At 37.3% G+C, this 14,820-nt stretch overlaps 1 protein-coding gene across 1 annotated transcript in view; it reads right to left on the bottom strand.

Annotated features, from left to right (window-relative positions):
* LOC121428957 (E3 ubiquitin-protein ligase UBR4-like) overlaps window positions 1–14,132 on the bottom strand; it is a 124,742-nt gene extending 110,610 nt beyond the window's left edge. The window contains exons 1-7 of the mRNA XM_041625852.1: window positions 13,999–14,132; window positions 5,205–5,302; window positions 3,042–3,145; window positions 2,416–2,542; window positions 1,662–1,816; window positions 1,009–1,217; window positions 159–426 (exon numbers count right to left, since the gene is read on the bottom strand). Coding sequence (XP_041481786.1) covers window positions 159–426; window positions 1,009–1,217; window positions 1,662–1,816; window positions 2,416–2,542; window positions 3,042–3,145; window positions 5,205–5,302; window positions 13,999–14,117 — 1,080 coding nt within the window. The 5' untranslated portion in view covers window positions 14,118–14,132. The remainder of the gene's footprint in view (window positions 1–158; window positions 427–1,008; window positions 1,218–1,661; window positions 1,817–2,415; window positions 2,543–3,041; window positions 3,146–5,204; window positions 5,303–13,998) is intronic.
* Between the last annotated feature and the right edge of the window lie 688 nt (window positions 14,133–14,820).

The following is a 14,820-nucleotide window of genomic DNA, read 5'->3' as shown; positions in this document are numbered from 1 at the left end:
TGTTAACCCATTTAATTTTGATTTCATTTTGAAATTAAAATTGTTATGTATAAGGTGCTAAAGATATAGACCTATGCATCTACGCACTTACCGATTATTATCGGTAATAAATAGATGAATAAATGAAATAAATGGTGACAAAGAAAAAATTTACTCACTCCTTTCAGAACGACAGAGTTGCAGATGCTCTCAAGCTCTTCCTCTTTCATTGTCGTAATGCTCCCGACTCTAGATTCCGACGCAGACCGGGCGTGGCTTCCCCCCGCACTCATGATGCTGCTGGCCACGGCAGCGGCGATGGCTGCGTACAGGCAGCTCATGATCACCGTGGCAACCTTCTCCAGGTGGGCGGCGGTCATGGGTTCGAGGGTCGGTAGGTCAAGGACGCGGTTGACGATGGTCATGTCGTTGAGTAAAGATGGAAAGCTGATGAGATATGCAAGGACATACATGTACAGTACTTACAAGGTTTATAATCGAATAAGTACATGGTAAGAAATATATACAAACAGCAAACATAAATGAATGTGGTGGTATAAAAATATTGACTGCTGATGAGGATGAAGGTGTTATTTACCACTCCCGAGGTATTTTTCATACCAGCCATTATACATTGATAATGATGTCATACATGACATCACACCATGACTCACAATTGTAGCTGCGCAGGCGCAATGTGGAATAATCTTGCCTTGGAATCATATACCAAGAGTATCAGACGTGTGCTTATTTATGTGCCTTAATAACTAATTACTGTAGATTAATTAGGAGGACTAAAACAACAGCCTTTCTATAAGCCCCAGGCCTCCAGAGCATGTCTGTCATAGAGTTTAAGCATTTTATAATGAAAGCAAATGTTATGAAATAAAGGGAATTATTAATGCTTTTACATGTATAAAGGCCATATTCTATGTTGGCACTAAGATTAAATGGCTCATTTTCATTCTCAGTATGAACACCAATACCAAAACTGAACTTGAAATCTTCCAATCTCATGGTTGAACTCACTTTGCCTTGATACTATTGGCATCGTTGAATGTGTTGGGCAAGACAAACCCTTGGCCGGTCGTGGCTTCCTTGTAATTGTTGATGTATCGCTGAAGGAAAGGCAGATTCAGGCAGACATCTAGGAGAATGTCTGCCCCTCGCAGGGAATGGAGGTTGTCTATGTTCCTGGATGCAAAGTAGGAACGACTGCCGTCTTTTTCAATGGATTTCTACATTACAAAGAAAGAATAGTAGAGGAGGTGAAGAGGGAAATGGAGAAACACAAGTGAGGAGAGTAAGAGAGAGAAGAGGAGAAAGAGAAGGAAAGTCAAAAGAGGGCCAGAAGATGTATAAGGAGAATGAGAAAAAGAACAGAGCATAAATGCATTACAAATAGGAGAACCTCCATATAGTCAGGTATTCAAGTTTAAAATAAAAATCATAATACTGAACAGATATTAGACAACACAATAATTGTGCAAATGAATATTTTCATTTTCATCATAATTATCACCTGCGCAATCATCATCACCATCTTTAACACCATCATTACCACCACATAGCAATTTCCTCCTCCTCATCATCATCACAGAACACCATCACTTCCATCACCACCATCATCACTAGAGGCTCTTTTGTATCACTAAGAAACTAATACCCAAGGCATCCCTTACCAAAGTCTCTGGTTCATTGTTTGCACTGGTCTTCGCCATGCCAGAGGATCCCGAGGCTGCTGTGCTGGTGTCCTTGAAAGCCGACATCAGTTGCTTCACAAAGTCCGCTCTTGATATACTCTGAGTCTCCTTCACTTTGATCAGTGTTGTCTCTTCTAGTTTTAGCAATTACAAAAAATACGAGACATAAGACAACATCCTGAAACTTTAAAGCAAGAAGAAGGAGAGTACCCTAACAGAACACCATGATTGTTTTCATAACATGGCCAGCATTTCATCAACATACACATGAACTGTACACACCATATTGTGATGATGAAGAAATTCATGTTTGGTGGAAATCCATAAAGTCATAAATGGGTTATATAAGTAACAGTTTTCATTTTTGTGACATCAGATGCGAGCAGCTACCCTACATGTCACATACTATAAATCCCACTTATTAAAAATAAATTATGGTTAATGGCCACACCATGGAAACCTGGGGGTGTTTCATAAAGATGTTCGTAAGTCAAGAGCAACTTTAAGACTGGTGATCCTTTCTCGTGGTAAATGGTATATTCAGTGGCAATGGTTAAGCAAATAAGAAAGGTTCACCAGTCGTTCTTAAAGTCACTCTTAACTTACTACAGCTTTATGAAACGGCCCCACTGAAACGTAATTTACTGCTAAGCCCTACCATAAAGGAGTTATGGCACAGGCCCCAGATTAGTTGATTCCACCATAATGAACTACAAGATACACAAGCACTAACCTGCGACCTGTTTTGTAGATACAGGCATCTTTGCCGTCTTCAGCATGGCTGTCAAGGTCACGACATTTGACCTCTGAAGTTGACCTACACCAGTACAAAGACCCTCAATCAGGGACATCAGGTTCCTCTGCAAAAAAAAAAAAATTCTACATCAATACAAGGGAGGTAATAATGACAATGAAATAATAAGAGAGAATTCTGGTCATTATGAAGGGAAAAATGACCTATTTAAAATCAAACTGGAGATAAAAATAGACTTAAGGAATGAGCAAAAATGCAACTTTCAAACTGGTGCATCCAATTTCACAGCATGAATTTTTGGAAAAGTACGCCCTTTGACAAAACAAAACTGAATGAAAAATTTGACCATTCTGACCAAAAGCAATATTCACAAGCTCCAACTGAAAATTACAAGTGTGAATATTTGGCAGTTTTGTGATGTCGGTCAATTTTTAGTCTTTGGTCTTTCCTCCTTCATGAAAAACCTGACTTGTGCTTTTTGACAGACGTCCATCTATTCATCATTCTGTTTTAGTCTATCTTACTTTTTGTCATGCTCATAAATGCCTTGAATATCTCATTATGATGGAAAAGTCACTTTATTATTTTTGGGGTCCTATACATACCTGTGATACAGAACATGCCTCCTTGAACTTGAGCATACGCTGAAGACAAAAGTCCATCAAGACATGACAAGCTGATACCACGCTGCCGACCACAGATTTGGACACTGTAGATCACAAAATATAAAAGGATTTTACTACATTGCTTTCTGGGGGCTGTTTCACAAAGCCGTTTGTAAGCTAAGAGCGACTTTAAGAACGACTGGTGATTCTTTCTTGTGGTAAATGATATTCACTATCAAATGTTCATTGGTGCTTATTTAGCACATTAAAAAAGGTTCACCAGTCATTCTTTAATTTGCTCTTAACTTATGAACAGCTTTATGAAACACCCACCTGGGGGCCCAAGGAACCGAGCAACTAGAAACTCAAATCCTGTATGCAACTTTCATTATTGGTTTGATTGTGTCAAAGCATTTTGTAAAGATGGATGAAATAAAGGATATCAAACTCAAGAGTTACTTTGCCTAGAAATCCCTTATCATTAAAATGTATCCCAAATCATTTCTAAATTTTTCTAGACATAATCAGTGGTTCAGTCCTTATGAGATACATTTAGGGAACTGAGTGGTCTTATAGCACCTCAAATACCATCTGTTTGTTTGTAGGCATTGTAGCACAAAAATATTCAGATGGATCAAAACAAGAATATAAATTTTACATTCAAAAGATAAATTTACCAAGAAGTGATTTACATGTATCCTCAACATGCTTTACAGGAAGAAGTTCAATGCATGCTATGGCTGAATGGCATTAATCAATAATAATGAATTGCAGGGATATACACTATACATGTAGGCCTGTTTAGCTTCGTGTATATTACAAATAAGCTTTCGTGTTTATGAAAATGTCTCCAAAATCCTTTCTGAATTTGTTTTAAAACTTAAAAAGTGCAGCATCTGCAGCTCAGTTTCACAAGGACAAGAATTAAAACATATTTGAAAAACTGTAAAGCCTAATAATATTAAGCTAATCAGGCTCCCCTTCTACGCTGTGGTAGATCCAGTGATCTATATATTGTTTGTTTATGATCTATATATTGTTTGTTTATGATCTATATATTTTTCATCTATATCTTTTTTGTTTGTGATCTATATATAGTTTATTTATAATTAGTATTGAAACTAAGTTTAGGGGCTTGCCTTCTATACAAGCTTTGCTTTTCTTGGCAATTCTTTTCTGCATTCTTTTCATAGATAAAATTATTGCAACACACTTTAGTTTTCATTAATTTATATTAAATAATTGTTACGAAATGTCGTTGATCTGTCTGTATTATATTGAATATGTATTGTTACTTTGACTATATTTTAAAAATTTTGTTGAACGGAAATAAATAAATCTAAATCTAAATTCACAATACCCCCAAACTGAGCTTGTAACATAATTGTTTTATTAGAATGTCTAGTTACACTTCAATATATTTAAGGTAAAACATTGCCCTGTCCATGTAGGTCACATCTCCATATTGAAGCATACATGTAAATAAGAGAAACTGTACAGAGCTAAAAAAATCTCTATTGGTAGCCTTACAAACCATGTATAAAAAAGTCATGTATATTATGAATTCATGCCCTTTTGCTAGACTTCCCTCCTTCACCTGGATATATCCTGGGTACGCTTGTCTATGTTTATGGCATGGTACTGTACAAGCCAAATTGCATTGCAACATACATTGCACCAATGACTTGGAAATTACAAAGTGGCAGGTATGTCGCAATACTACTTTTCCATAACAGAAAGCAGCAACTTCCTGTTAAGCCTGATCTTTAAACAGAATAAGGAACAAAGTGTATATCCTTTGCATATTGTATTCCATTTAAATTACCAGTTAAAGTATGATGCCAGTAGCATTAAATAAATTATTATTGACCACATGACACTTTGAAATGTGCAACTTTTAATGTCGAGAAATCATGCTTATTTTGAGTCAACAGAACTTTAAATGAGAACATTGAAAATAAAAAAAAGCTGTAATAAGTATAGTACCAAAGATTTGACATCAAAATAAATATCTTCAGAACTATTTGTTTATTTCTCGAGCAAAAGGTATGTGTATTGAGATATATAGTTTGACAAGAAGAAAAAGATAGAAAAAGACAGAGAGAGAGGATGGGAAAGGAAGAGAGGGGAAGAGAGAAGTCAGGAATCTTTGTTTATACTTACACAGCGATGAGTGGTCAGCAATGTAGTGAGCTGACAGTGCCACAAAGCAGGAGTAGAAGTTCTCATATTTATCATCATGTTTCAAGATTTCGAATTTGCTATAACAAAAATTAATATGAAAATATATTTATTCATGAAAGGAGAGAGAAAATAAATTATCAGCATTTCACAATTAAAGTAGTTCAAATCGTAAAAATGGAGAATCACATATCAAATTAAAGGAGAAAATAAGAACACAATGGTGTACATCATTTATCATGGAGACCGATGAAACTCAGTTTATTAATAGTTTAAAGTTCTCTCTCTGAATGCTTCAAACACGCAGAATTACGTCCGCAAAATTCAGGATTTTTTATGACGTCGCTGTCTGTACGAGAGGCGTGATTGGCTCTCCCAAGTGAAGCTCCACTTTCATGCAAAACCTGTTGTGAGGGTACGTTTTCTCCAACTTGTCACTGAACACTCGATCCCAAAATGAAAGAAAACCCAGATTTTATCTAGATTTGGATTTTCAAATTGATGATTTTGAAGATGAAGAGAATGATGATGAAGTGAAAAAACAAAGTGACGTAGTTGGAGGTAAATTGGGGAAATAACGCCGATGATGATGAGTCGGACAATTCAACTTGCAACACAATCATATGCTACCAACTCATGCAGCTGCAAGTACTTGTGATAACTTGTGATTTTTGAATGACCCACTGATAATCCCCACATTATTACTTTTCCATTGATATATAATAAGACCACGTTCATAATCAATACATTTCTCATTTAAGTAAACATTGTAAAGTGTATCATGTAGATTTTTCTTTAAAATAGAATATTGATTTTGATCCATAATTTTCCTTTGTCTTAATAAGCCCCTCTCAAGTTAATTAAAGTGCAGGTCCCTCTTCCTCTTCATTAAAGGGGAATCCATCCCACATAATAAAAGTTGTTTTTATAAAGTGGAAAAGGAAAAATCAGACAAGTTTATGAAATTATGAAATTTTGAAAAATATCAGACAAACAATAAGAGAGTTATGGATTTTTTAAGTTGTAAAAATTGGTAAATGCTATAACAATGGAGACACCAAATTGGCCACATTTGTGATGTCATAGTGATGTACATGTTAGGCAAGAACTACTTTTTCAGGCACACCAATACACATAATGGCTAAAATGTCATTAAAAAAAAACATGCTGGAAAACACCGAATTTTGATGACAAACAGATCAGGATCAGCCCATGTTTTCCTTTGATCGTTTGATCGCTGTCAGCTAAAGCTAAGCGTACAGACGTGCCAGCGGATTGGCTGTTTAAAAATAAAATCCATAGTGTAGAAATGTCGGAAATGAAGTTGTATCCCATGTTCGGCATGTTCATGATTTAGGGCTAGATCTTTTAGAAAGAAAGTAGAAATCTCAGGGGCGAAAGTTTCAGGTTTTTTGGTGGTACACGCAAGTGAATAGAAAGGAAGACCTGGCTTCGTTAAGAGTAACCTTACGTTAGTAAATGATTTTTACTCTCTAGAAGCCTCCTGGCTAGGTTTATTGATATGTGACGTTGGGGACTTATTTTTCGCCTTTCTGACTTTCTACAAAAATGCATCTCCTACAGAAACATCTAGATCTAGGCCCTACATTTCTTTTTTGGAAAACAAGAGATCTTTCCTTTAAGTTTGATATATAACTTAGCACCTCACAACACTTTAAAACGTGTCCAGACAAAAAACATCCCAAAACTTTGAGATAAACGACTTAAAATTCTGATATTTTGCCGATATCTATGCATGCGTCGCCGATCATCCGATCCGATCACCATGATCACAGCTGTGTATTCATGGTGAAAGTTTGTTGAATTTTATGAGAATAATGTGTTTGATTGAACTTATGAAAAGTGTTCGGTAAATCGTTAATAAACATGATCCACTACAATACAACATTAATCATCAATCGTGATCACAAATAGACCTCCACTGCGCCTGTCTACGTCTGTGTCAAGCCTAAGTTCAGTCATTGGGTGATTTCAAGTATGGTGTTCGGTGTTTGTGTTGAGAGCATGAAAGACCTACTGAACAGAGCCCCAACACCGAGCAGAGTTCAGAGGAGCGATACCGAATCGCGTTATCGATATCCTATGACGTCACGCCTCTGCACTGCTGATCATCTTGACTTTACGCGAAAATTTCTCCACGAAGAAAGTGAAATTGGGAAGAAATTGCAGTTCTTATCGTACAGAATGCACAAGTTAAAATCACTGCAATAATCAGAAAACATAGGCCCTTATGTTTCTATAAAATGTGTAAAACTCTAATGATTTGCGCTCATCTTAAACTGTAATAGATAATTTTACAGGGGTGTTTCATCGTGTTCGCCTCCTGTTCGTGAACTACAGTTCATCAACACCAACACCGACCTTGAAATCACAATTTTCCAAATCCCTAGGGGTTGGTGTTGGTGAATAGGGAAATTGCACGTAGATCGTCAACACCGGCTGTGTAATGCTCAGTTCAGCAGACGACAATCAACACCAGACTCCAGAGCTCAACACAAACTGCCGGAAATAAGTCATATTTTCCGAGGTCAATCCCAACACCAGCGTGATTTCAAGTATGGTGTTGTAGGTGTTGAGACAACACCAACACCAGATTTCAACACGGTACTTGAAATCACCCATTATTCACTCACACAACATGCGAGGTTAGTAATACTAACCTCGCACAACGCATGTGGTTTCATAGTGGACTTTGACGTTTTCATTCATCACACGAATGTGAGGAAATGAAAAATGCCAAACATTTTAGTATTTCTCCACTTTGGAATTTTCTTTAATCATTTAATTTTTTTTTTTTAATGAATTGGAAATTATTAATAAAAGTGTTTTTATCGCTTACCTCCAAGTCTCAACCAGGATACTCCCTTCGATCCGTCCTTAATACTGCGGTGGAAAGTACGCAAACAACAATCGAAAAGCAATTTTTCGTATCGAACATTCTCAATTCAAGTCGTCAGCGCATAATAGGAAATTGTACCAAAAATCAACAGGTTGCATCTCATGTATATACTTATTGGTAAAGTACGCCATCTTTTGACAAGATGATGATGAAAGTGGATTGAACGAGCAAGAAAATAATGCTGATCGCCTAGAATGCAGCTAGCTTGCCTAGCTTGCAACACCGTAAACAAAGGTAGGTGAGTACGGTAGGCACTTAAGAACCAAGTTTGAAAGGACACTCGTAAAATTACGTCACTCTCGCGATGAATATTCATTAGATCGTGGTCGTGCGTGTTCAATACAAACTCTCTGCATGCATGCACTCAGTGTGTATTGAACACGCACGACCACGATCTAATGAATATTCATCGGCGAGAGTGATAATTTTACGAGTATCCTTTCAAACTTGGTTCTTAAGTGCCTGCCGGCTTTGAAATAATATCGCGCGCCCTCTTTAGGCAAAAGTTGATATCAACGCTGATCAAGAGGCATCTACGTGAAGATCACGAAAAATGCTCTTAGTTTATTAAAAACAACAGGAAACAGAATTCAACAAACGATCATGGTTCGGTAAGTGTCATAGAATAAATATAGGCATAATCGTGATATAGTCCCCAAATCCAAAAGTGGGGATTATTAGATTCACACCTACCAGAACGCATGAAAATCACTTCCTTTCTCCAGAACACAGTCCCCAACTCTCGCACAACAATGTGGCAAAATGATAACACACACAAATGAAACACACAGTATATAAACACTAGGGTTCTCTCCCTATTATATACTCGTGATACAGTCCCCACTCAATGGGAAATCAAGTTCGATTTTCACGGCGGTGGGGACAGTTTAAACAGTATAGTATACTCGTGATCCAGTCCCCACGCTATGGGATACACAGTTCGCTTTGTACGCAGTGGGGACGGTTCCAACAGTATAGCTATACTCGTGATACCATCCCCACGCTATGGGATACACAGTTCGCTTTGTACGCAGTGGGGATAGCTCCAACAGTATATATACTCGTGATACCGTCCCCCCACAACATCAAAGCGTGCTCGTTCAACAAGAGGATGGGGACAGTTTCCCGATGCAACGTGACAAGGATAAAACACATTTGGGTATGGTTGCGGAAGTTGGGGAGGGGGGGGGGTTTCCAATGCAATGTGACAAGGAAAAAGCACCGGCCTTTGGGTAATACAGGAGCCGCGATCAAAGGGGGGGGGCTTTAGCTCCTACCTTTTCCAAAGCATATATGGCATAAAAAACCATTCCGTTTCTTGCATTTCATTTAATTCCTTCAAATAAAATCGCTGTAGACTCGTAACGCTTGGTATTATTATCATAATTGTTATCATTATTGTCCCTTTTTCTTACTGACATGTATTTTACTTGTTATTGTTATTATAATTTCATTTTAGTTAATTCTTACTATCATGTATATTCACTTATTATTATTATTATAATACTTTCGCTTTAATATTATTCTTTTATTATTTCCTATAACAATGATTATTCTTATTTTTTATTAGTATTTCCATTGTTATTATTATTAACCTTATTTATCATAATCATAATTATCACTATCATGATTATTATCAACATCATTATTGTTATTCTTTATTATCAAATTACCATACTGACAAGAATAATAATAACAGTAATTATTATAATGATAATTAAATTGACAGTAATAATAACATTCATACTATCATATCAAGAAATTAACAACAATAATAAAAACAACAATAAAGAATAAACAATGATAATAGTAATGGCAATTATAATACTGACAAGAATTATAATGATATGAAGATGATATAGTTATGATTATATTCACAATAATAACAATTATCATATGATGACAATATTGACAATATAGTAATAATAATAGTAACGATAATATAATGATGATGACTGTAATAATAATGATGTTGATGGTAATGGGGTTGCGGAACGGTTTTCGAAGTGGGAGGGGGGTGTTACACCCACAAATGTAATGAATTTGAAGGGATATTTGGCAAATTCGTTCCAAAATAAAATCCTTTTGTAATACGTTTGTATTGCAGAGTCATTTTTCCAGACCCGGTTAATTCAAAAGATTATAATATAAGTCCAAAGTCTTTTTTCCAGACCCGGTTGTTTTAAAAAATTGTGATATAAGTTCAAAGTCTTTTTTCAAGACCAGAGTAAAAAAGTAACAAAGGCCCACATGGAAATATAGCGTAGTCTTTCACCCAGACCCAGATCTTTGAAATAAAAATGAATACTACTACTAATAAATTAATAATAATAATAAAAAAATATTTATGTCGAACAACATGGACATATAGTGTAGTCTTTCCTCCAGACCTAGTTAAAAAAAATCGTTAAAAACACGACAAGACATAAACCTCGCAATCTTATCAACATTGAATAGCGTGTGTGTGTGTGTGTGTGTGTGTATTTTAGTTTTGTCAGACGTGTATCAATCAGGTATGATTATTTACGTCTGGGACCGACCTTTAACGTCACCATCCGAAAGACGTGACCAGGGCTCGAACCTCTGCATCAATTTGTAACTTCCCCACAGCTTGGATTACAGGCGCACGCCACAACGCCCAGCACGGAAATATGGTGTAGTCTTTGCTCCAGACACAGTTATTTCAAAATAGGAAATCATGGGAAACAAGTTTTAAGATTAAAGTTATGCTTAATTTGTATTTTTAAGAGAACTGGGTGTGGGGTTAAGACAACACTCTAAATCCAAGCATTTTAACTTTTGGGTTTAATTTTGAAGATTGGTCTTATAGCTTTGATGTTTTTTCCAATATTTGTTTATCTTTTAAATAACCAGGTCTATAGACGAAAGACTAGGCATAATACATGTACTCCTGTTATTCCACAGGAATAAGGATGTGACAAAGTCTTATGTTTTTAAGATTGTTTAAATTGATTTTAAATAACCGGATCTGGAGGAAAGAGTATGTTTTAAAACTTGTGTTATTCCACAAGAATAAGAATATGATAGGGTCTCACGTTAGAAGATTTTTTTTCATATTTTATGAAAATTGATTAGGTCTGGAATAAAGAAAACGCTCAAAACCTCTTTTTAAAATAGGTTTTTAGGTTGAAGGATTGTTTGGTCTTAGATATTGAGTTTTTCTTATTCTTATTATTACTATTAGCGTTATTCTGGAAAAAAATAACTGGGTCTGGCTGAAAGACTATGCTATAAATATGTCCATGTTAGCCAGCATTAATAAGATTATGGGGGGGGGCTGTCTTTATAGTTATACTGTTATTGTTGTTGTATTATTTATAATTTTGGAATATCGGGGTTTGGAGAAAAGACTAAACTCGATTTTTAATTTTTATTCCACTGGAATATCATTATGGTATCTTAGTTTGGACTTATATTATGATTTTTGAAACAACCGGGTCTGGAAAAAAGACTTTGGACTTGTATTATAATTTTTAATTAACCGGGTCTGGAAAAAGACTGCACTTTTGTGCTTCATATGAAGGCATTTGTGGGCGATCAAAAATTATTACATTCATGGGTAAAGTGCATTACATTGGAAACTGAAGATGCACAGTAAATCACAATCTTATCAGGGCCGTCACCAGCTTTTTTCTAGGGGGGGTGCTTTTTATGAAAAAAAAACACAAAAACACAAAAAACAACGTATTAACTCAATTTCATGCAGTTATATAGCCCGCCGGCCAGAATGGATATAGAAAGTACATACTGGTCAACATGCCTATTGTTCCTCAATGCAGTTTCGGTGTCTGTGAAGGATACTGGCTTACCATTGCTAGATGGTCATACAAATTTTTTTTTTTTTTTTTTGTTCTGAAGGGGGGTGCGTTCGCACCCTCCGCACCCCCCCTGGCGACGGCCCTGCTTATGGTCATATTTTTACGTTTATGTTTGGAAAAAGGAAGGGGCTGAAGTCCTTCCCCCCCCTCCCCCGCCCGCCCCCCACCCACCCCTGTCCCAACTTCCGCAACCATACCCAAATGTGTTTTATCCTTGTCACGTTGCATCGGGAAACTGTCCCCATCCTCATGATCCTCTTGTTGAACGAGCACGCTTTGATGTTGTGGGGGGACGGTATCACGAGTATATATACTGTTGGAGCTATCCCCACTTCGTACAAAGCGAACTGTGTATCCCATAGCGTGGGGATGGTATCACGAGTATAGCTATACTGTTGGAACCGTCCCCACTGCGTACAAAGCGAACTGTGTATCCCATAGCGTGGGGACACCCATGGGTTCATATCGTCTCGCGAGTGAAGGATTATCAGTCATACGCACGCGACACACCACTACACTTCGAAAATACAGTGGGCTTTTGCCCACATAAAAGATTATGTTTAAATACATATTCCACATCCTGCTATGACACTTACCGAATCATTTAGATCCTTCCGTGACTTCTCCTTGAAGTTTCTTTCTAAAAATATGTATATTTTCTTGATCTTTAGTGAAGATTTTACGGAGATAGAAATCAGTCAGCGTTGATATCAATTTTCTCCTGAAGAGGGCGCGCGATTTATATTCATATCAAAGACACGACAAGGGAAAGAATAGGCACCTACACTATTTTACACGCATATCGACGCAAGGCATTACGCAAAGTCCGTGAAGTGTCCAATCTTTTCATTGTATAGACTTTGGTATACCGTATACGTATTATTGACGTTCGTCAAAGCTTGTACTGCTGGTTTCTTTCCAGGCACGTATATTATTTTCATTTTTTTTTTATCAGTCATCTTTTTAAATTAATGCAAATGAGTGTTATCATCACCAATAATAATCATTAATTATGTTTTTTGAAGGCATTTCATTAATTGGTGCCCATAATTAGTAAATTAATCATGAGGATTGCGCATTCAAAGAATTTAGATACAGTTATAAAATTACCGAGGAGCTGAATCAAGGTTGTGAAATTATTAGCGCCACCAACGGGCTTCCTTGTATTTCCGTGGAAGAGACAAGCGAAGTCACTTTCGAGGCCGAGGTAAGCAAAATGTGCTTTTTTTATCGGATTATTATTTTATTATTCTTTTACATTCAACAAACTCTTGCTACTTACCGGCAAGAGCCCCGGTGCGTAGCGAGAAGGAGCTTCGGCAAATATTACTTCAGCAATGAAGCGATGTTTGCCGACTACTTCGAAATCCAGGGTCAAACACGGTCCATTGTACGAGGTTAGTATGTACTAACCTCGTACAATGTGTGAGTGGCGTGGGGACTGGATCACGAGTATACTATACTGTTTAAACTGTCCCCACCGCCGTGAAAATCGAACTTGATTTCCCATTGAGTGGGGACTGTATCACGAGTATATAATAGGGAGAGAACCCTAGTGTTTATATACTGTGTGTTTCATTTGTGTGTGTTATCATTTTGCGACATTGTTGTGCGAGAGTTGGGGACTGTGTTCTGGAGAAAGGAAGTGATTTTCATGCGTTCTGGTAGGTGTGAATCTAATAATCCCCACTTTTGGATTTGGGGACTATATCACGATTATGACTAAATATAATGCTTAGCTACGATGTAAAGTCATAGTTATGTTAGTAAAAAGGGTGTGAAAGATTCGCGTGCACCAGGTGCATATGAATCCTTCACACACGAGACGATTTGAAACCATGAGTGCCCATTATTCGGCAATGCAAAACAAATGCGGCTACCAATGGCTACACCCTCTGCACTCACTCAGTGCTCTCTGCTCACTCACTGGCTGCACTCCTCCACGATCATCCAAACAAAATCTCCATCCATAGCTCCAATAAGACCTTATAATCACAATTATGAAATGGATTATTACCTTTCATGTATGGCATCCACAATACGGGGAACATCTGAGCTTTTAAAAGTGGTATTTGAGGCTGTGATCAGTATTTTTTGGACCGAGCCCCAGTTGACTCCTCCAGATGTTGCAGCCATGATTGAGCTTTTCCGTAATATGGTGTCTTCAAACAATGTATTTTTTTTTCCTTCCCGAAAACAAGATCGGAGGGGGGGTTGCAGGCCTAGCCTGCATAGGCGGCGGAAGCGAGGGGGGACGTGTCCCCCCCTAAATTTGAGGAGGGGGGACGGTCCCCCCCTAAATTTGTTGTTGATGACTTTTTTTTTTTTTTTGCTTGTCAATTTATTTTCCTACGTCCCCCCTAAAATTTTTTGGGTTGAGAACCTTTTTTTTTTTTTTGGTCCCCTCCTAAAATTTTTGGCTTCCGCCGCCAATGCTAGCCTGTCCATGTTTTTTTTTGGGGGGAGGGAGTTATTTTGTTTTTTACTTTACTCAAGTTAATTCTATTCAATTTTTACAGCAAATAAAGGTGGGGAAAATCATATTTGGTTCAACAAGTAGTATAGCTATATAGGCTAAGGCCTACCGTTGAAACTGTGGCCTAACCGGCTTGACGTTAGAGATGTTTTGATGGGGAAAAATAATTCATACGAACACAGGCGCGCCGGAACACTTTCAGTTTTGGGGGGGCAAAATCCCGAAGGGGGCACAATATTTTTGACAGCGTGAGATACCGAAGCGATCGAGCGGGAGAGGCTATGGGACCCCCCCCCCCCACGGTAAGGATTTTGTGTGAAAATGGAGGATAAAAGTTGCGTTTCTAAGTGCATTCAAAAATAA

This window comes from Lytechinus variegatus, chromosome 15 (assembly GCF_018143015.1).
Source record: "Lytechinus variegatus isolate NC3 chromosome 15, Lvar_3.0, whole genome shotgun sequence".
NCBI classification, from domain to species: Eukaryota; Metazoa; Echinodermata; class Echinoidea; order Temnopleuroida; family Toxopneustidae; genus Lytechinus; species Lytechinus variegatus.
The sequence above is the reverse complement of the archived record's forward strand: the minus strand, read 5'-3'. Positions and strand labels throughout refer to the sequence as shown.